Source organism: Lutjanus erythropterus, chromosome 8, assembly GCF_056507025.1.
Source record: "Lutjanus erythropterus isolate fLutEry1 chromosome 8, fLutEry1.hap2, whole genome shotgun sequence".
Lineage (NCBI taxonomy): Eukaryota > Metazoa > Chordata > Actinopteri > Lutjaniformes > Lutjanidae > Lutjanus > Lutjanus erythropterus.
The window spans coordinates 14,685,188-14,708,911 of NC_139324.1; the positions used below are offsets into that span (position 1 = coordinate 14,685,188).

Genomic DNA, 23,724 nt, shown 5'->3' on the forward strand with positions numbered 1-23,724 from the left:
TTCTCACTTTCTGATGTATCTGATGAATTTCCTGGAACCTACAGCAACTAGCTAGCAATGGCTGGCAGGAAATGAAACACACTATCACCTTGAATAAGGTTGTTTAGCTTTTTTAGACATTTAAATGTGGAAATGTTATATATTATGACTTTAACTTCATTTATACTGATTTTAAGAATTTAGAATAGAACTTAAACTGCAAACTGGTACTCTGCTGCAAGAGAGAGATTATTTTCCTTTCTTTTGTCTTACAGACTTCTGAATTCATCGTGAGCATTTCCTTTTGTGTTGTGGGTGGCTCTCCAGTATAGAAGTATTTAGTCTAATACTCTAATTTATTTTTTCTGGTTCTCTGATTTAGTTGTTTAATTGTTCACTTTGTTTAAAAAAAAACCTCATTGCAAGTTCCCAGAGTCCAAAGAGACATCTTAAAATAGTATGTTTTGTCAATCTGTGGTCAAAACCCAGAAAGATTCCATTTACAACGATATAAACTGAGAAAATTATCATGTTTGATTTGGAACATGATAATTTGTGCTTGATTAATGACCCAGCTATCAAACATGTCATTGATTTATTTATATTCTGTGACCGACTAATCTATTACTCATTTAGGCACCAGTCTCCAGTCTTTTATACTGTATCACCATCATCTAGAATATTCAGATCTGATAATGGCTGGTTTGTTTACATTGTCTGTGGTCAGTCTGACTCACTGTGGTTTAAATCCATGTAGTTTATACAGTAGGTTTACCACAGACATAACCACTTCCTAACACTTCCTATCAATGTCAAAAGGAGCCAGAATCAACACAGCAGCATTTCAGCTTAGGGAACAAGATGATGACAAAACCAAAATAGAAGAAAAATGCAGACAAAACAAACCGACTGATTAAACTAACTTTGAAAAGGAGCTGGAACTAAGAAGGAAATTTAGTACTTTGACCTTCAACCAAAGTCTGTTAAACTTAAGAGGCAAAGAAAACATGAGGATCATGGGAGGATTTATGGAATTCCAGAGGAATCAGGAACCTGTATTAGATAAAAATGGATACTAATCCCTGCATGAACTGAAAAAGAGATTTGTTGGACAAACCTAAAAAATAATTCAATTGGTATCACACAAAAGGATTAAGTTTTTTCAAAAAATTTAAGAAGTTAGAATGGACACAATAGCTTTAAGTGAGATGATTCAAATCAACAGTTTGCACTGATGCAACTTAAATTTACGGCAGGTCAACTTAAAAGTTTCACATTTTCCAACTAAATTATTTGATTACCCAAAAGTAAAATACAGCTCCCTAAAAACCTAACAGTATACTTTCAGTGTACTTTCAGGAAAAGTAGTTTTTTAATAGTATCCTTGTGTTCTTTTAGTTTGTTAAATATTATTAATAGAATTGCTAATGTTAGCCTGACTTAATGATAGTTGGTTTGGTTCAGTGAGTTTGCGAAAAACTTAAACAACATAATATAAAGTAAATATAAATTAAATTTTTAATTTTATATCTGACACAATACATTAATTGATACATTATTACTTGATTATTATTTGATCACGAAACATGATTTTGTCTCACATTACACCTTCTTTCTAAGTCAGTAAGAGAAAACTGCAGGGAGAAAAATCTGAAAAACACGCACAAGAGAAACCAAAGAGAAACCAAAGTGGCACACTTCAACTACAATAAGAACAGCAGGGTGAACAGATGTAATTTGTTGTTATAATTCACAAAAGTAGACTGCTATCACTAAGGCAGAAAGCTGGGTGAGACTCATTCAAAATATGACAATATTTCAACTTCTACTGAAATATACTTTTTACACTGTGGTTGAAGAAAATTGCAAATGTCACCTTAAGAGATGCAGAGAAAAACAGATATATTAAATTTTAAATAATCTCTGAAATGTAGGTCAGTGCATTAAACAGCCGTCAATGGAATCCAGAAAATGCATCATGAAGCGTCTCCTCTGTGAAATGTAATGGCGAACGGGGCATAAAACACACACGCACACGGAGCAGAAGAGACAGATGGGAGTCCATGATGCCGACACACAGCTGTACATTCCACATCTCCCCTGGTAAATTACTCACTAAAACATCCTTTGATCCCCACAGATTATTAATACACATAAAAACATAATTTAGAAGTGTGCATGATGAACAGATTGATGGATGGCCTTGACTTAAAGGAGTGTTGTTAAAGTGACAGAAGACATTTCAGAGGAAGTCAGTAATTCTTCTCATGAAACCATTTTAAACGATATCCTGCAATGAAAGGTTTCCATTTCTCATTTGCTGTTGTTTAAACATCCAGGCGTTAACAGATCAACCTTGGTGCCACAGAAGGACCTTGTTACAGCCATCACTCTGAACCTCAGGTGATGGAAAAGACAAACTGCCTCTTTGAGATGGTTTCTCAGTTTCCACACATGAAACGACACAGTGAAGCATAAACAGTGTTTGTGTGAGACCCCCTATCTGTGTTGGAGGTATCGAATGTGCAGAGATCACAGACTATCGCAGGTCAGGATGAGTGTTTGATCTGAGATTGGTGGTGACACGGCGTGTACCCTTCACTAACTCACATGATGGGGAGGACAACACAGATGAACCGGAGCAGAGAGATGTAAAATATGGCTTTTGTGATAACGGTAATGAAGACTCTGAGGGCTACTAGAGTCAATAGAGACCAAATCCCACTACAAAGAAACCTCTGACCATAAGTGGTTGATCCCTGGGCTGTTTGTCAGTAGCTGTTGCTCATCCTTAATGAAGGATCTGACCTGCGGCCTTTCCACTTTGACCTTGGTCAAGAGGAAGGTCTGATCCAGCTATTTAAATTTGCAGATCCCAATTTCCTTCTCCAAACTCTTGTCTGACATAGCATGGAGCAGGAATGGCAGATTTTTGTAGGCCAACCTGGAGGCTGGCATCAGTTTGGTTCCCTCAGCAAAAAAAAGATTGGATTTCTGCACTGAAGGTTTGGATTATTTCCCAAAATAAGTTCTGTGGCAAACAAAATGTTTTGTTCAGTAAAATTATCTTCAGAAAGGAACACCACTTTTCTGATTTTTGAAGCATAAATGCAATTTGCAAACATTTCAAAGTCACCATCACTGAGTGACAAATATTTGGCGTGATGACTCAAACAACATGTAAAACCTTCAAAATTCATGAGTGATGAATTTTGTGATGTATTTTATGTTGTAGAAAAACATGTCAAAACCTCTATGCTACTACATTGCCTATTTCTCACCTAAAATGTTTTCAGACACATATTTTAGTGTTCTGTTTAGCTGTAATATGAGAGAGATTGTGACCAGCAAGTCGCCATTTTGTGTCAAGCTCTCAAACAAAAGCTTTGAAAGCTGTAAAACTGGGCAGTGTTGAACATGAATCAAGATTGATCAAGATTATGGTACCACATCTCCTATTCCCCACCTAAAATACAAAAGATACATATTTTGGTGTACCGTTTAGCTGCAATATAAGGAAGATCATGACCAGGCGGTCGCCAATATGTAACAACTGCTGCATGTTGAGCTGAGCCTGATGGACCTGTCAGAAAGATGGACCACATGTTCAGCTGCTGGACCCGATGTATAAAGAGGTTACCTCATGAAGTCCACCTTAAACAAGTGATTCAGAAGTATGTTCATTAATCTCAGAAAACGGTCGTTTAGGAGATAATAGCCACTATTAAAGCCAACTATATGACTTACAGCTAAGAATTACTGGAGGATTACCAGGTGTGTTTTAAAATTTATATTTCAGTTTAAAGTGCAGCCTCAGGGGCAAACAACGTGGTTTAAGAGACCACGATTTTGTTTTGGACATCACAAGTTTAAACTCACATTAAGTCTTAAACCACAGCAACTGTCTCATGTGTATCCTCAGGAAACAACAGACATGCTGATGGCATTTCTCACAAAACATCTGCAAATCCAATGTGTTTTGAAACTTGTTTTCTTCTGTCCCACCTTTTTGTACTGCACTGCTACATTTCTGTGGATCAGTTGAATAAAATGAAACCAGAACCTGAACTAAGAAAAGAAAATAAGCAAGTGAGGACATGCTCATAGAAATATTGATTCATGGTGCCTCTAGAGGTTTGGACCATAATAAATTTACATTGTGAGCACAGAACTGAAATGACATACAAGGGAATACATTATCCAGGAAAGGCTCTTTATAGGATTTCGTAGGCCTGTGTGTGTATTTTCAAAAGATTTCCTTATGATGATTATGTGTGTGTAGACATTCATACACTGTATGTCAGACCATCTGTTGTTATTATCATGTAACAGCTGCCCCTCTTCGCACTAATGATGTGGACGTCAGTGAGAAAGTGCAAACTCGTTGAATTTGAAACACCTGGGCACTTTCAACAAGAAACTTTGCAGTGTAACACACATCTGTGATGGAAACATGCAGTGTGCAGTATGTCTTGAGACATATCTGCACTATATCTCAATGTCAGGATGAGAGTGATTCTGTACGGGGTGTGTGTGATACTCCCTTTGCCAGTTGGGAGCCATCTCTGTGAATGATTCCTTGTAAACATGCAAGCTGAAGTTAACATCTGAATCAAGTGGTGACCAGACTGAAATATTTCAACAATGTGATGGACTGCCATGAAATTTTGTTCAGACATTCACGGTCCTCACAGAATGAAGAGTTTGCCCTTGGTCAACTGCTTTGGGGGGGGCAGATGGGCTGTTGGGGTGGGGGACATTCTCACTCTACCACCATGTTAAAGTTTCTTTGCTAGATACCAGTGTAGACTTGCGAAAGAGTAATTATTAGTTTTCTAAATTTCTAAATTTACATGCACTACTTATGTCAGCATAAATTAGATCCATTGCACAGGATTTATTTAAAATGTAAAAATATGTCTCTGTCGCTGGTCCACTACTCCTGTTATTTCCTTCTTCCAAAACCGAAATGAAGAACTACACAAGCAAATGCCAGGAGTTAAGTTTTCACAAAATCATGACTGGTGTGTTAACTGCATGCCAGATTAAAAGCACACAAGTCCAAATGGTCTCCTAAGTTACCATACAGTATTAGCGGTCGCTGACAAACAGATGTTGCATTTAAAAGGCAATCCTTTCAACTGAGTCTGTGGCTGTGCTCACTCCACTTAAAATGCAGCAGGCTATATTACATCAGTTCCAGCAAACTAAACAGAGGACACTGAGGGCAAAACACTATCACCGATCTGTTTTAGCTCAGCTAAAAACACAAAAACACCAAATCCATTTGCATTTTCGCATGTCAACAACATCCCTTCACCTGTCTCTCCTCTGCTCTGCTGTGTGTGTGGTGGTACTGTAACAGAGGAGAGGAGAGAAATAACACAAATGTAAATGCCGTTAAGATTCACACGGCTCGATTCCACTGGGAATGGCAGTGTTGCTTCCACCGATGCTGATTGCAGCCATTCTACACAATGCTTGTGTTTCCACCAGCAACGCCTTGACTGAAATTGCAATTGCAATATGGAATATGATTAGTAGAAATGATTGGTTCTGCATTACAATTTTCAGGTTCATTGAAAAACACTATTAAAATCATGATGATGTGATATTTATTGGGGTCTGTAACAAACAAACGTTATCATTCATCTCAAGAACAAGATATGTAGGCAAGGACATCTCTGCATTTGGTTGCGGTTCTGTGATTTGGATACTTGGCTTATTGCAATTTTATCGCACTTGATTAATTGTGATTGCGATTAATTGTGCAGCTCTACTCAGCACTGCTTCAAATTCACTCTATTTTTAATGGATGCTGTGTCGAGCTGCACAGAGCAGATTGAACCGGCCGGCAAGTCAGACACAGGAATGGCGTAGAGCACCTGGTCAAGTTTCAAAATAAAACACCTCATGCAGACTTGCAATCTTAAAAACAGACAAAAAACTAAACTATTTAACCATGTAGCCTACTTACCCAGTATCCAGCTGTACTATGTGTTTAGTAAAGATGTATCAGAGGGTAGCAAAGTGTTTTGTTTCTTCTGTGTAAAATTATTTTTGTTAGTATGATACGTCTTCTTTTCATTCAGTCAGCCTTTGCAAACAAAGAAATGTATTTTCTGTCTTCTCCATCAAATAATTACCACTCTTCTCTCTACTTACTCTACTTGCTAATCTAATTACTTTCTTCACTTTCAGTTTTTCCAAAGTCTTCGCCCTCCCATCCACACACACAGTAGTTTGGGTTGATGCCATCTGGCTGACAGTAAGGCCAGCCCTGATGTTGTAGTTCAAAGCCTGTTCACTGTGAAAGATCGTGAACAATATCTGGATGATTTCACCACAGTCTTTCCAGGCCCCCGTACCCTCAGTGAATCCGGGACAACATAAGAAGGAATTTGTATGAGGACATTCTTGTTTCACTGGATAAATAGAGGAAAGAAGCATGTCTAAATGACCCCTGTGACTGTGAGTGGGAAGGTATAAACATAAAACCGCAAATGTCCCTGTGTGTATGTGTGTGTGTGAACTGGTGACCAAGTCATGCTGGTCATTGTTGCTGTCTGGCTGTGTGAGTCATATGTGGGCTATAACAAATGTTTCCCTCACAATATAACTCAGGAAAATTGTGACTGATAAAGTAGAATACGTGGAAATGCTTGACCGTTATTGCGCTTTTTGGACAATCAATTCACCTATTCATTCACACCTTATACAAAGTTTCCTCTTGTATTTTGTATTTCAGCTCAGAACTTATATGTTATTACAGCACTAAAACAAAGTTTTCTGGGACAGTCCACCTCAAAATCAAAAATAAATATTCTTCCTTTTACCCGCCATGATATTTATCCATCTAGTTGATCAGGTTTTGGAGATATCAGCCGCAGAGATGTCTGCCTTTTCAAATATTTTGGGACTAAATGGCCCTCGTCTTGTACTCAGCTGAGCAGTAACCTCTCTTCCATGAATAGATGCACACTTCCTTCTGTGTGGTCATATGGTTCTAGGGAAAGAAAGTAGTTCCTACACAGGGCTGAATATTGTTCAGGAATGTTCTATACTGGTACCGGAACAATACTTTTTTTTGATACCAAGTTCATTTTAACAAAAAGAAAATTAAATTACACATGAGGGTATAATTACTCACTTTAAAGGAAGAAGTCGGTGCAGGCATGCAGCGTGCTCAATGGCTAACAGACACAGATGAGATTCATTCCTTAGATATTAGATATATAATTCTGTATTGAATGACAAAGGATTTTTTGATACACAATATAATTGTAATAATTCTGTCAGAGGATTTTATGCATGAGTAACCAGGCCATGATTTCTAAAAAGAGACACTGCTGTATAATCTTTCAAATGTACTTCCATTATATTTAAGAGAAGGCAGATATGTCTACAGCTGATATCTCAAAAACTCACATCTCGATGAATAAATAAAGATAAGAGGAAAAATACAAAAGGAGAAAATTTGTTTTGATTTTGGGGTGAACTGTCCCTTTAACAAAGTGTGTTACAACCATGGCTCAAGAGAAGCAAGTTTGTGACAAACCCCTACAACACTGGCTTAAAAAGTAGGCCAGCATGTCAAAAGAGCGAGTTTATACTTTCTGTGCAGCTTCCGCCAATAGTCCAACATAGAATTGAATAAAATAATCAAATTCCAACAGTAAAACAAACACACTCACAAAACCGTCAGAAACACACACGCATATACATACAGAAGGCGGAAAACCGAAACATCAAACATAACCATGTTTGTGTTGGCATCATGTTGGTATCTGGATATCACACAAATGTCCCAGAGGCCTCAATAATGGTGATAAGGGAAGTTCTTGTGGCAGCCATAATGTATACTATTACTCACAGATTTCTTACTTGATATACAGCACAGTTTGTCTGCACCGTTGCTTCTTCACAGATTACTCTGCTTTCTGCTACACCACCATCAATTTCCTGTTGGAGAGTTTGAGTGATGCAATCTCACCCCAGGACAAGCACTTTACACACACGGGAAATCAAAGGAAAAGAGGTGGGCGATGAAAGAGTTTCAAAGAAAAATTAAAAAGAAAAGGCTCAATTTTTTGTACATCAACTGAAAATCAGCTGAGTCTGGCATTTACAGTATTTATTGGACCAAAAATAAAGACATGATGGACACAGATGTGAACAGATTCAGTGTCTGTGATCATCTCCTGAACAAAGGAGGAGCAGCTCATCACAAAAATGAAAACAGCTAGCCTGGTCCATCTTAAAGGTCAGTCCGCCTTGAAGAAGCAATATCTATCTACTATCTAGTATGACAAAATGAGTTCTGCAGTCCAAATAGTGAGTTGGAGTCATAAAAAATATATTAAATGGGTAGTAATCCTTTTTACTATAGGATCTATGGTTGAAGTGAGTTGTTTTGCCCCGTCCCTCCTCTCCAGACTGAGGGAAGCTGCAGGAGTGTAAGACATGCACAACATTGTAAATTGAAAATAGGAAGCGATGACAGGTCCTACGCTGCAAGTTGATCAGCTGTATATAACTTGTCTGTCAATATAAAGTTAAGCCCAAAATCATGAAAACAAAATCCCACTGCTATGAAAATACGCTGGAGTTTGAGTTCAGTGGCTGCTTGTCTCACTGCCCGCCAGATTCCTTTAACATATTGCTCAATTTAACCGTTATAAACTACAGCTTCTACAAGATTATTTATGATTTTTTACGACTCATAAACAGACACTTCCTCATTTGTAGAACATTCGGCATTAATTTGAACTCCGATTAACATGAAATGGGCATACAAAAACAGTTATTCCAGTCTGGAATAGAAATTTCAAAGGACACCGCGGCTGCAGCGTTGATGTCAGACAAGCAAATATTTCAACTTTCTTTGATCTTCGATGACATATCATGGTCATTTTAGGGTCTATCACAGTAAACATATTACAGATTTCTCCTAGAAGTGAGTCTGTGAAGTTGTAACCCGATTCTGTCTAAATGTGGCCTTTGAGCAACTTTACGTAAATACCGATAACAGCACTGTCCATGAGTTTATCAATACTTAGGTATTGATCAATTCAACTTCAAACCAACCATCATGGTTGGTTCACACACTCACAATTGGTTTCACACTCATTTTGCAGCATGACTGAAGGGTAGAAATACTGTATATTTCTTCCATTGTCCAGTATCCCACCTTCTGGTCAGAGCAAATGCACATGGAGCCTTTTCTTGACTAAAGTGAGCAAACAGAGAAATTGGGGGCTGGTTTTGCAAGGTGCTGTCCATTAGCAGCTGTTGCCCCATAGCTGCCAACCTCTACACACATTACATTTGCTGGCCCTTTAGTGCCATCATCTTCTGGTGGAACTTGACACATTTATCTTTTTCAAAGTAAGAGACTGCTCTTTTATACCACCGAAAGGTTTCTGTAGGAGGGAAGAGTGAGAGTGGTGAAAGGGAACTGCAGAGACAGAAGGACGGGGTCACTGCTAAGAGCAGGGCATGACTCTGAAGGGGAACATGAACTAGAGCAGGGGGACCTGAAACAAGCAGGGACTCCCACTCCCACTGTGCTCCTCTGGCTGAACTCCAGTGTAAACACAGCTCTGGTTTCTGGCCTGGGTCTGACACAGCTGGACCTTCCCTCTCCTTAACTGGCCTCAGGTCACAGAGTCTCAACCGTTTCCCAGGAGGGCACACGTCTAATCAATGCTTCCTGCTTACAGTCTGAGCTAAATAGAGGTGGGATTAGAACCTTTTCTGCTCTGGGCCTTAGTGCTAACAGAACAGCCTGTCAGACCTTGTTATGTTGACAGACCTGCTGCTCACCCCTCAAATCAGATGATCAATGACATCCAGATTGGAGCATCAATTCAGTAACAACCTGGACATGTGAGAGGCCTAAGAACACTCATGTTTGTTGTTTTGTTTCTATGTACAAGAAGACAATATCCTTGCAAATTTGAGGAGTTATAGGGGTAAGGACAAAATCTACAGTCAGGTTAGACTTAGTTATTCATGGTTATGTTGAGAAGGAAACCCCTGACCCGTGAAAGATTTAGTGGGAGTGATCATTTCAACCATGATCTTTCCATAACCCTAATCACATCTTGATTTGTCCCTAAACCTTCACAGACCTTTACCACAGCTTTGTCACATTATAAAACATAACTAGTTCATACGACATGCACAATGAAGAGACAAACATTGTGATAGTTTTGCAAATCTTGGGTTCCCTCCTAGACACAACCATGATTCATGTCTGGATGTCAATGTAAATGAGAATTAGAATGGTAGGACTGATGTGAGTTGAGTCCAGAGACGATGATGAAAGCCAGCTGGCCGACTCAATCGCAAGGGCTCAGCTATCAATCATGGCATGAAACCCCCTTTTAATATCATCAAATAACTAATTAAAACCAATCATCACAAAAAAAAGAACACATTTACAAACATCAGCGTGATCAGAACTACCAAAAATGACAGACACAATCTTTGGGAATTTATTCTGATATGTATTTTGATGATTTAGTTTGGCCCATACGTCCTCTGCTAACATGCTGGGTGGGGATTATAACCTATACTGCAGCCGACCACCAGGGGGTGACTGAAATGTTTTGGCTTCACCTTCGGAGAGCTCTCATGTTGTCCACTTCTATATATGTCAATGAGGGAAACAGGAGAACTGGTAAATGCCTGTGGTTCTTGGAGCTAAATGATAATGTTAGCATGCTAACATGCTCACACTCAAAATGCTAACATGCTGATGTTCAGCAGGTATTAAAGTAATTAGCACTTACCTTACCATTATTTCAGCTAAGGCTGGTAAGAATAACAGTTTTGCGAGTGAAAAAAGCACCTGATAAATGAAATCTTAAACTGTAAAAGTATGGGGATAATAAAGTTATCACAATTCATATTAAAGGCCCTCTGAATGTATCAACCAAATGTCATGGCAACTTTTCAAAACAGTTCACTCAAAGGTGGTGCTAAAGTCATTGGAATCATTGTCTCAGTACCATCGATATCAGTACCAAATATCTTGGCAATCCAACCTGTAGCTGATGAGTTATAACTGTGAGCCAAAGTGGAGGGAGGCTGATAGGCTGACATTCCCAACTAAAAAAGTAGAAAAGGACAGATAGATGAGATAGAGACAGAGAGAGAGAGAAGGAGAAATTGGACAAGGTCATGTTATCACAAAGTGTCCATTTAACTTTGTTAACATTCTTCCCATGACAAGAAATAATTCAGTCGAATCAATTAGACCACAGCTGGGATGGAAATGAATGGTCTGAGTCTGCAGTCCAGAAGAAAAAATGTGTAAAACACGACAGTGAGATCATGGCCATGATCTTGTTTGATGAGATATCACAGTTGTGACATTATGGAGGGCCAACATACCACAGGATATGACTAGTTCTAGTCTTCACACCACAAAGAAGAACCCATAAATCAAATTCAAACAAATGACTCCAGAAATTCAATCAGTGCGTGGGCACCTGCTGAACCAAACAGTTTATAATGTAACAAGCCCAGAGTAATTTTGTGAGAACGAAGGACGTGTGGTCTTTGTGTAAACACAGCTGAGACAATCCTTCCATCTGAGCTCACCGAGAAAACTCACCTCAGGAAGAAGAGGAGAGACAGACGACCAGAGACGCACGTGTAGGCAGAGGACACGGGGGGGGAGGAGGGAGGGGAGAGAGCTGAAGTGAGAGGGACACAAGCTGAGAGGAAGAGTAAAAAGGAGGGAGGACGCACTGTCCGCCAAGTGTCCCTTTCAGAAAGAGATGGAGAGAGAGGGGACAAGACAGGGCAGATAGAGACCAGGGGCAAGAATGAGGCTATAAAAGGAAGTGAGGGACGGAGTTGCACAGGGAGACTGAAGCCTGGGAGGACTGGGAGGACTCTGGAATTCTTTCAGCACAGCCTGATGGGACCCCTGTGTCCCTACATTAATCACTGAGAGATGGAGTGACGGCAAAGGACAGGGGCGGATATACATATATATATATATACAGTATTCAGGGATTTTCCAGAGACAACATCCATAATGAATTTACTTCCGAACTTCATTCCAAGTCAAATAAAAGTCAGTTTAACTGCTGGCGTTTACTACAGAAAGTTATATTTACACAAACCACTGATTTACTGATGAGATGATGATGATAAGATGCTGGACTTAAACCTACAATATGTAACATTTCCTCATTAAAGGACCCGTGTGTAGGATTTAATGGCATCTAGTGGTGGCAATGTTGATTGCAATCACCTTGTCTCACCCTCCTTTCAGTGTAGGAGAGCCTACGGAGGCCATGAACCTCAAGAAAAACATGAAAGGCTGTATCTATAGCCAGTGTTTGGTTTGTCCTTTCTGGGCTACTGTAGAAACATGCCAATGCATCATGGAGGACTCTGTGAAAGATGACCCACACCTGCTGTAGATATAAACAGCTCATTTTAAAGAAAAACATCATATATGAATGAAAACAAACTTATGAATATCATATTCCATTTCTTCCATATTCTGACAATACACCCGTCTCAATCTTACACACTGGACTTTTAAAGGGAGACTACAGACAGGTGACTAAGATACTGAAAGACTTGACATCAAACACACATGTATGTATAAACAGCTCAATAGGAGGTGACATCATCTTGTATAGGAACGTGTTTCTAAAATGGCAGCACATAAGGATGTGTGTACCACAGATGTAATATATAAACCTAGACAGGGCTTGCCTCCAGTTTTTCCCAATGGCCACTCACGGCATTGCAGCGAAAATTTCTCCTACAGCCCAAACAGTATTTTTCCCATAAGCCACCATTATAAAATAAACATCTGTAAAACCGTTGACAGGACACCTCAAACTGCAAGCAAGGTCAATTATGACTCTTTCTATTGGGAATTTTTGATCCATGGAGTTTTTGTATTTGTAAAATTTTCCTTGAGCCAAGAAAAACATTTTAAACATCTGTAACATCACCACAATGTAAAGCCTATCTGCTGAACAGGAAGCAGCGGGTGGGAGCAAGGGGGGGAACACTATGGTGCATATTCAATGGACCGTATAACCAGGAAGCAAACCTGGAAGCAGCATCTGTTAATATCTCGTTTTTAAGCAAAAATACCAAACATTTCTTGAGTCCAACCTCTTAGTGAAGATTGTGAAGATGAAGTGAAGATGTTTTATGAAAAATAAATGCATAACTAATATGTCATAGTTAGCTCTTTAGGATATCCTTTGGTGTGTTGACGAAATTAGATGACATCACCTTGGACTCAAGAGACTGTACTGAGTTTTATTCCACTCTTTTCTGACATGTTTTAGGCTAGATGATATGTAACTGATGAACTGATAAATAACTGGCAGATTTCTTGATAACTAAAGTTGTTGTTATTAGTTGCTGCCCCTGGTGCAATATTCAACGGTAGACAATATTGTCAAAATATACGGTACTATACTTCCAACATGAAAGCACATTGGTAGTTATGTACAGAAATGGAGGGAAACCATCTACAAGTATGTGTGTACACATACAGTTTGTATTGTACCGGGGCAGTAGGACATGTGTGGTGTGTGACTGCTGGCTGTCACACATGACTGGGAATGAAAATGAAGCATGAACAGTGATTATCCACAATCAAACCAATGGTATTCCTACTGCACCCCCTTGTTCCCATGGATGTTGAACTTCTTCTTGAAAATCTAATTAATAAAATAATGATATTTAAGCGTCTTTATGCCAAAAAAATGAAGACACAATGAGTATCAGCTGACTGTACACAAGCTTAAGTATACTGTATGCACTTGTAAACTTCTGTGTAGAGATGAGCAGACACACATTTGAGGTGTTTTTTTCATTTCATTTGAAACTCTTTGTTGGGCGTTGTTTACCGTGCTGTGTACGTGTGGAGGGAGGACTGATCAACCGATGCCAAATGGCTGTTGTGTCAGAAATTTTAATCAGTTATTGTCAGACTTTAGCATAGTTCAAGCAGAGGCATGAGTTGATTCCCTGAGGTCAGTGCCGTTTTTCCCCACTGTGCCTGCACGAAGTGGCAAACAGAACATCTGAAACTGCTATGGCGACATGACACATCATGTGGATGGAAAAAATGGACAATAAAACGTAGCCAGCTTACCTCTCTGCAAAATAGACCGTCCATACTGTCCATGTTTTCCTGGACATCCTAAAGTCCATATACCAGGGACATATGGAGCATATGCCTCATGTTTTTTTCTGCACAGATGATCAAGGCAGCATTCTGCTTTGTTGGGCAGAAGTTTGTTTGCTAGTATTAATGCTGCCTCTGAGCTTACAAATGGATTTTTATTGACAGTTGTCAGAATGGGCGGGATAGTGGTGTAGTGGTTAGCACTGTCCCCTCACAGCAAGAAAGCTCTAGCATCTATTCTTCTGGGCAGATGGGGAGTTTGTTACTAGATCAGATCATGAGCCCTCAGGTTGTGGATGATGATTGGACCATACAGTGTGAGCACATAAATCATGAGCTTTAGCTTTACATCACGGACGATTTACTTGTACAGTAGGAGTTGGAATTTCAAAAATCAGTGTATGCAGTGTATGGCCAGCTTTACATATCACATATACATTACTTTCTTCTGTTTCTCATGTTGCTTCATGTGCAGGATAAAGCAGACCAAGTTTACATTGTGAATATACAATTCAGGAAACACTCTGTGGAGCTGCTGAACTATGTGGGGTCCAGCAGTGTTGTAAAGAACCTCTGACACATTTAACTCCACCCCGTTTCCTTTTCCTGTTTAGAGAGCCTCTCTGGGTAATCTATTTTCTCTTCACACAATTCTGCACTCAGGATGTTTCCCATAAAACCCAACTTCACGAAGCCCACAGATAAACACAGCCCACACTCTCTGCACGTGCGAAAGAAAATTAGGCACACATCCTGCCAATGAAGGAGAGCAAATTGACCCACTAATTCAAGACATCTTTCAGTGGCCTGAAGAAACTCCAAACAAGTCTTAGGCAGGTCTACTGACCTTTTAATCTGCTCTCACAATACTCTGCTTTCAACAGTGTTCATAATTGTACCTTGCTTGTTTAAGGAGGCAGTTTGCGCACGAATGGAGGCAAACAGCCAAGCTCACCAGGCCTTTCCTCGCAGTCACAATGCTGAACCACAGGGACTAATCAAATAATCACCAACGCAAAGTCACGTTTCACTATAAAGCATTACTCCTGAGTTTACTGATACTTAGGCAAACAAAAGACACACATACTGTACATCCATTAGCCAGTGAGCACGCACGCACATGCATAAAGGTTATGCAGTCCAAATACAGAATGGTCAGACAGGTCTGTCTCTGAGGTGAGGACAATACCTAAGTGGAAAATGGAGGTCACCTCTGCTTCACTGACAGGGAAGCCCTACACATGGGCTTCTCATCCAAGGCTGTGGCTTCCTGCAGCACGGCACAATGGGCTCTTCCCCCGATTGTTACAGCCAGGCACGCTCTATATCACAGCCACTATTTTGGCAGGGGATGTGCTGGCCATTTTTCTATCCTTATCACAGGCAGACATCTTCCTCCTCGCCCCGGACACTCGCCTTCCTCCCCCATAAAATAATCACATTGCAGGTCAGTCACGTGTCTGCTTTCCATCAGGTGACCCCATCACTCATTCACATTTAGAAGCAGGCTTAAACTTTCCCAGGCGAACTTTGTAACTAATGTCAACTGCATTTCCATCATTTGCATCTTTTTCTATTCTCTTATGGGTACTCACAACATGCTCAGTTTAATTTAGTTTGACCGCGTGGTTGCAAAATGAGCCGTGCCAAAGAGGCACATGCAGAAACAACATTCATCACAATCATCCACTTAACTGTGAGAAGGGTAATTGCAAAAGCAGATGTTGCTGCAAGGTTTCCAGGTACTGCAGGGATCTGTGGCCAAAAAACGTTTCTTCCACAGTCACAGACCAGATTCCCACAACTCTGACATCCTCAGCCAGCATCATCCCCTCATTCCATCGCGCTCGAACACATCTTGAAATATATTCTCAAACACATGAGAATCAAAGCCTCTCAAAGGGTCCTATACAAAACATCCTGTTAGCATTACTGCCTCAAGAGCCTTCCTTCCTCCGCCAACGGACACTGATAAATGGAATTTGTGTGCATGGTTTATGTGTGCGTGAAGAAGGGGTGCACATGCATCCATGCACAGAATCATGTTTTTGCACCCAATTTTCCCACTTAAGCCTGGGATCTCAATATAGAATGAAGTGTTGGAAATGCAGAAAATGTCTTTGCGTTTTGGACTGTTGGTCAGCCAGAACACGTAATTTGAAGATGTCACCTTAAACACTGAGAAACTGTGAGGGGCGTGTTCTGGTATTGCATAGAAAAAATAATTTATCAATTACTATGGCAGATTGATCAATAAAGAAAATAATTGCTATGTTGCAGCCAGAGTGGGAGTGCTTGTTGGACTGTCAGTTTCAGTAACATCAGTTGTGTTGATTCGAGTGAATAATTTCCAGTGAGAAACATTCTGTCTGCACTTACTTTTGCAGAGGCTCTAAAGAGAGCTGACCATTATCATGTGACCTCTGACCTTTTGGATACAAAATATCATCACTTCTAGAATCTAATCAGTTCATACTTGAGTCCAAGTGGACATTTGTGCCAAAAGCAATTCAAGTCCCTCCAGACATTCTTGAGAAATTGCTTTCACCAGAATGAGACTGAGACACAGACGGACAACCCGACATTATGTCTCCAGCCACAACTGCCGCTGGTGTGGAGGCATAAAAAAAAAGAGCCAGGGTTTGAACTTGTCTTTCAAGCTCTCTTTTTTCATTCGTCACAGACATTTCTATTACTTTTCATGTTTATAACCAAGTGTAACACGATGAACGCTTTCAAGGATCTAAACCGATCTAAGAATATGTGACGCGATCCCCTTACTTAAATGATTATCGTGTCTCCCTCTCTCCACAACAGCCAGCTTTTCATTCTGCCTTTAAGTGTGGCAATTCGGAACAAGCATAAATTAATTTCTTGTCTGATGTAGTTGGTCAGCACTTAATACATTGCTAGCGTAACCTGACCCTTAGTCTGGATCAGAGAAACTGTTGCAAGATGGAGTGGAGATGCAGTGAGTCACATCGAACCCCAACGTATTCCCACTTGTTTACAGAGGAAGAGAAAAATGAAAAAAATCTGAAAATAACAAATTAAATCTCCCATGCAAATATCTTGAGAATTATATTCTGAAACGGGAAGGGGAATTCCAAATGCACAACGTCACGTGGCGGCGGATGGTGGGAAACAGCTGTACGACACAGAGGCTGGGGTCTGGTTCAAAGAACTGAAACATTCCCGTGGGCCAGATTTGTAGTTGATATTAAACAGAAACATACTTTCTGAGATGCAGTTGAGAAATTCTGTGTCGAATGGGAAACTTCAGAGTGATGTTTGATTGGTTACAGCTTCCTTCACCCTTTTTATATGTTAAATCAACTCTTCAAATGTCTTATTAAGTTCATAAATGCTGAAACTGACTTCTTATCCTTTTAACAGCTTCTTTAATGTGCACACATGGAGATGTTTTTTGAAAAAGTCAGATGCTGTTTGTGCGTCAGACCCAAAAACTGATGCCATGTTTTATAACTCAAGCCGTTTGAAAAAACAAGTGCGCTGTTTCTTCATTTGATAGTCAACTTGCCTCCACAGAACACATGGATGCTACCAAACTAAAATTAGGCCAATGTCTCCCAGTCCGCCTTGGAGCAAAGCTTCACAATACACAGAGGAGCTGCTCTGTGTCACACGCTTTTAATCAAGACCTAACCTAATCTAATAAAGGCAAGAGACAACAGGCCTTTTCATCACGTCCGAGAAAATAACTTTTCATCTAAGAGCCTTGAGTATGATATTAAATGTCCGACAGAACCACCAACCATCTGACATCCAGCAGAAACTGGAAGAAACCGAAAAGCAAAACACACTCACGTGCAGCACGCTAACAAACACATCTCACACATGGATTCAGCATCATGTGTGCACTTTCCTTTCATCAACATCCCATTTGTGAGCTTGATGGAAGGAGAAAAGTCAGTATGTTTGAAGAGAGGACAGAAAGTAACTCATGAGGAACCATTATGAGCCATTACTGTGGCCCAGTCAAGCATTACAGTTGTTTCATCAAACATCTGTATTCTGTCTTTCCCTTAAACTTTTATGGGAATGTGTAAGAGGTGAGATCCAAGCGAGGGTGTTTATGCAAGTGGGCGTGTGAAAAACAAGCCAATAAATCCGTTTGTGTTAATAGGAAGTTTTTTCCAGTGTGGTAACACTGAACTGTCAACAAACGCATGGCATAAACAAACACTTAGTGCCTTTTAATCCATTTGTTTTTATGCACGTTTTCAGTTTGTGCATTAAAGAATCACAGTGGCAATGCCAGAAATAAGAAAAAAAAAGTCTAAATATTGAAAAATGTTAAGCTTGGCTGAGCTGCAAACGTTGTTGCATCAATCAAAAGCAAAACGTGACAAAGTGCAATGAAATAATAAATTAATAATGGCATACATGGAACATACCACAAAATCCTGATCTGGGCAGGGTTATGAGGAGACTGTAACCTACCTCAGCTTAATGCATGACATAAACACAAATACAATATTTCCATCACCTTTTTCCACATTTTCATTCATCAGTCTCAGGTCATCCATCACAGTGAAAGTATGGTCTATATTAATTTTTGAGCCATAATGCAGATGTGAGTGCAGTTTTAAAAGCGTCTACTGTATTTTTCGTGTACTAAAGTAACTTTGGTTCTTTACATATTGGGATCTGTTAGATTGGCACATGGAGACATAAAAGAATGTGTCTTTCTTATCAAAGGGATAGTTTGGATTATTTGAAGTGTTGGATGAGGTATTTATTGATAATCAGTGTATTATCTACAGTAGATGCTGGTTGACACACCCCCACTTAAGTGTGTTTTGCTGCTGACCCTGTCCACAGCAGTTTATTATTTAGCTTTCGTGCTGGTGCTCCTCTCTGCCTCTCCAAACTAGGGGCATAAAAACCATCATCCACTGTAGGTATACTCTAAGTAATCTAACTATCCCTTTAAGGAGAAAATTTATTGAAGTTATTTTGTAGCATGCTGTGACTGTGCACTCATAAAGCTCAACAAATTATGTAGCTCTGCCTGCAGAGGTCATGACCTCATCCCTGAATCCCTGCAGGGTCAGTGGTCATTAAAGCACAATAATGCAGCCTTGCATGAACCGCTATTTCTCCATTTCCATTTTGCAAAAGCAAAACAGAGTGGATGTCCTGATTTCACCCACTTAAACCAGTAAAATTACAACATGAGTCATTTCACAACAAACTTTTGGGCTTTGCTGCTATTTACCAGAATGCAAAGCCAAGAACCCTCCTCCTGGAGGAACTCCCTCAAACCAGACACTCCCACGGCCCGCATGTGTCTGCAGCCGAGCAGTTGCAAACCGAAACACAAACCGAGCCTGCAGACGCTATCATCTTCCATTTTATACCTTAATTGTCAACAGGCTGCAATTTGGAAGCGAGAGTTTACGAGCAAAAAATCAACAACAGGTGGTGAGACTGAGACAGAGAACTTACTGCGTGCACTCCTGAGGAGGCGAGGATGGCAATGGAGACGCACAGGAGCAGCAGCCTGCAATCAATGAACGTGACAGTCAATTAAACTGATCAATCAACCCTGTGGTCAAGTTTTACAGTGAAACGCGCATGTGTTGTGCTCACCTCAGACTGTTCAGTGCTCTGTTGTGTTGTCCGTGCATCGTCCCACTCATGCGTCCTTTCAGTTCCACTCCGCTGGTTCCCTCGTAGAGACACTTCTATCTACAGCATGACTGCCTGACCTGAGGGAGAGCCCCAATGTTAATAATCACTGTCTACTCATGAGTCCATTCAATTACCAGCCTGCTGGTGTTTAATCAGATACAACTTCATTATTTTCATTAATTTATTCTTTTTTGTGTGTTAACTACTCCATAAGGTGCTCCGGAACCGCTCAAATGGACCAATTTCAATGATAAATTAAATTTTATCGAGTAAACGTCATTAATTTGTGAGCTGTTTGATGAAATAGTTTACTTACAGTCTCCCCGGGGTTGTGCGCGTTGGTCAGGCGAAGGAAGCAGCGGTCACGGGGGGAGAGATGCGCAGGTTCCCGGGCTGAAAAGTTTCAGAATAGACACCTGTGGCACCAAAACCTCCTCGGATATTCTCACAAAAACACCAAAGTGTGCCGAGGAGTCCCTCTCCTAACCGAGAAAAGTCAAAGTGTTTGTAACAGCAGGGTTGAGTCTCTCTGCATGGGCGAGGGTGGTCGTTTTTGGGAGGGGGGTGTGGTGCAGCAGAAACAAGACAGAGTTGCATTGATCAGAAGCTCATATCGTCTCGGACAAAGATGCAGCCAAACGTGCTGCCCAGGCTCCGCCGATAAACCGCGAATTACCAGAAGAAAGAGGACAAGAAGCGGGCAACAGGTGGTGGTTTGCGGGCTCACACACTTTCCACCGCGCACCGCCACCATGCTGTTACCGTCCGGCACTCTGCTACTGCTGCTGGCGGCTCTCTACTGCACTGTAGACCTGACGGGGGCTGAGGTAAGCACCTGAAACAAACAGCATATATATGTATATATTATATACATATATATGTATGTCAGGAGCGTAAGGATTTCTGATATGCAGAAATTTTAACGCACACTTTATCTGAAAAAGTTGTTGCGCGCAAAATTCTAACAAAGTGAGCTGAGGAGGAACTTGCAGTTTCTTCTGGAACTCAAGCAAAACATGCAGACATGTAGTCTGAAGTCTGTATGCAAACAGATTATTGACAGAGTTCATCTGCAGTCATTAAAATAGACACATTTCAATGTTTTTGTGTTATTAAGATTCTCAGACGCATGTTCTTTATTCAGGATTTGTTGTTTTGTTTGTTTTTAGTTCTTTGTGGTGTTTTTTTTGTTTTTATTTTGTATTTCTTGTCTCACTTTTCCGTCTTGTTTGTTTGATCTGTTGGATCGGGCTCTATCAAGCAGTTCTAAAAAGTTGAATCCTCTCCCAGTCCAGCCTCCTCCACCTCTGCTGGAAAGGAGAGAGAGACAGAGAGGGTGGGGCAGAGTTCCTACAGTAGCTGAAGTGTGTGTGTGTGTGTGTGTGTGTGTGTGTGTCTGTCTGTCTGTCTGTCATAAAGAGAGGTAATGAGGCAGACAGAGATGTGTATGCAGTTAATCATCGGTATGTTTAGATAATCTAATAAACTTTTTCATGAATGTGCCTCTTTAGAATAGAGACAAACTGTAAGTGTTCTGTTCTTATGATGGCACGGTCTACAGAAATATATAAAAAGACTTTATAATAAGGGTACAAATCATATAAAGTACTTAAGTAATGCTTAGCTAATTATTTAATGCAGGACACATCATGCATTCCTCACTATGACTTCATGTGATGAGGTTACAAAGATCATCAGTTAATGAATGTTAATTCACTCTTACTTCATACAGTAACTGACCTGTGATAAAGGTAGCTGGACTTCAGTTAAAGTTAATTTATGTTGGCTTACCTGTACCTGTTTTGATTTAAATGTAACTATACCAGCTACTTTTTACCAAACTAGACTTCTCCACAGGGAGAATGAAGTGCTGTTACTTCCTCAGATTTTATCTGTTTATCTTTTTCTATCTTTTATTGTAAAGTAACATGAGACCAAGTATTATTATCAGGGTTTCTGCCAGTGTATTACAAGCCTGGCGGCCCACCAGGCCTAAGCATCTGGGAAGTTTTTAAGATGTTTTTAAACTAAAATGTGTTTATAACTATCTAACTTCTTTCTTTTCTTTTCTTCTTTTGGATTATTTAAAGTGGGGTTGTACAAAGTGCTTATCAATAGTCATAGTCATAGTGTACAGTAAATGGAGGTCAGCATGTCCAGCAGTTTGGAGAGGCAGAGAAGAGTATTTTAGTTATGTTTTAAAAAAAAAACTAGGGTACACTATATTTAGAATATTTTCACTTCTTTATTTTGATGTCAGATAGCCTTTTCCAACAGGAAACCACTGTTTTATAAGCCAAATATATCTCTCTCTAAACCAACCAAAGTTCATAGGCTTAATTAGTCATATTACCTCACAGTATACTGGAGTTGCTGGTTAACCACTGCCTCAGTCTGTTAGCTTGTTTGTGTTATTGTGTGACTTAAGTGAATCTGAGCTATCTTCTGAAAACACTGAAGTCACACAATAACACAAAAAACGGCTCAGGTCAAGGTAGCCGTAGCACAGCAACTCCCATGTTCTGTGAGGTAAAATTACTGATTTTTCCTATGGAGTTTGGTTGGTTTGGGGGGAGGCTTGTAAAACAGTGGTTTTGCATCTGAAAAGGCTGTCTGATGGCAAAGGGAAGCAGTAAAACTATTCGAAATATAGCATACATTTAATCTAATGTTTTTTTTAGGTGGACCTTATAAAACTGTTGAAAATACCCTTTGCTACTCACCCATTACTTAGTTTTCGTGCTGGTAATCCTCTCTGCTTCCCCAAACTTGGGTCGTGTCAACCACTCGCTACTGTAGTTAATACACTTGACTATGGATAAGTACCTCATACAACCCTACATCAAATAATGCAAAGTATTCCTTTAGGGAATAACTCAGTGTGTGGGCTGTGGGAGTTAGTGAGTGTGCGGTTTAGAGTGTCCCTGTCGCCAGTCTCTGGGCCTAACAACTTTTTCTATAGCAACTCTGGTTATGTTATAAAGCCAAGGACTGGTGCATCCCAACTCTCAATGGCGATATATGACATGGCTTTTGGTCAGTAAAAAATTCACAGCTAGAGAACGTCGTATCTCACTTGAAGACAGAATTGGCCATTTTTGGATACTTTTCCAGATCCAGTTTCACTGTTCCAGAGTTGATAACCCCTGAGTGAGTTTAATGGGAAACAGCAGTGGAGGGGAAAAACTGCTGCTTCATGGCTCCCCTGAGAACAGAAACAGTTTAGAGGTTTGCTGCGCTGTACATTCATGTATGTTGAGATCCATCGTCACTGGCCTGTTTGTTGAAATATACATAACAGCAGCGGTCACCTTCAGGTGAAAGGCTTGTCAGATGTGTTGCTGTATTTTGAACGGTGGGTTGAGTTTACAGGAGAAACATTTCTCATGCAGGAGTAGCAGAGATCCAGGTGAAGTGAAGGAAACATTGGTGGACTGTGTTAAGATGAGGACAGGCTGTTAGTCCGTTAGCAGCATTGCACAATGGACTGAAGTGTGATGTTTTCCAGAAAATTAACACCTCCCAAGGGAGCCTGGCATTATCCCGTGGGAAGTTTCTCCATCTTCCGGGATGTTTTTAAAGATATATTTTCAGTTGTGATGGATTGTAGCTGTGAGATGTTGTCATAAAGTGCTAAAAAAAATCAGTTCAGGATTCAGAATGCTGATTAAAAGAGTGATTCGTGTGTTAAAATATGTCACAAGAGCTTCTCCCATTAAAACCTACTCTGAGTTTCATACATCCATCTATTTTTGCTGCTGTGCTGGCTTTGACTTGCTTTTCCCCAGATGTTTTATTGACAGAGCAATCATTATTCACTTTATTATCCACAATAATGTGCATTTCTCCATACAGACTGAGCTTTAGCATATGATTGAAGTCTATGATGAAATATCAGATTAAAC

General features: G+C 40.1%; 2 protein-coding genes across 2 annotated transcripts in view; one reads left to right on the forward strand and one right to left on the reverse strand.

Annotated features, from left to right (window-relative positions):
• Positions 1-20,274, reverse strand: part of col4a2 (collagen, type IV, alpha 2) — an 85,164-nt gene extending 64,890 nt beyond the window's left edge. Inside the window, exons 1-3 of the mRNA XM_084724634.1 lie at positions 20,136-20,274; positions 19,778-19,896; positions 19,634-19,688 (exon numbers count right to left, since the gene is read on the reverse strand). Coding sequence (XP_084580760.1) covers positions 19,634-19,688; positions 19,778-19,827 — 105 coding nt within the window. The 5' untranslated portion in view covers positions 19,828-19,896; positions 20,136-20,274. The remainder of the gene's footprint in view (positions 1-19,633; positions 19,689-19,777; positions 19,897-20,135) is intronic.
• A 78-nt stretch (positions 20,275-20,352) lies between these two features.
• Positions 20,353-23,724, forward strand: part of col4a1 (collagen, type IV, alpha 1) — a 59,667-nt gene continuing 56,295 nt past the window's right edge. Inside the window, exon 1 of the mRNA XM_084724635.1 lies at positions 20,353-20,646. Coding sequence (XP_084580761.1) covers positions 20,353-20,646 — 294 coding nt within the window. The remainder of the gene's footprint in view (positions 20,647-23,724) is intronic.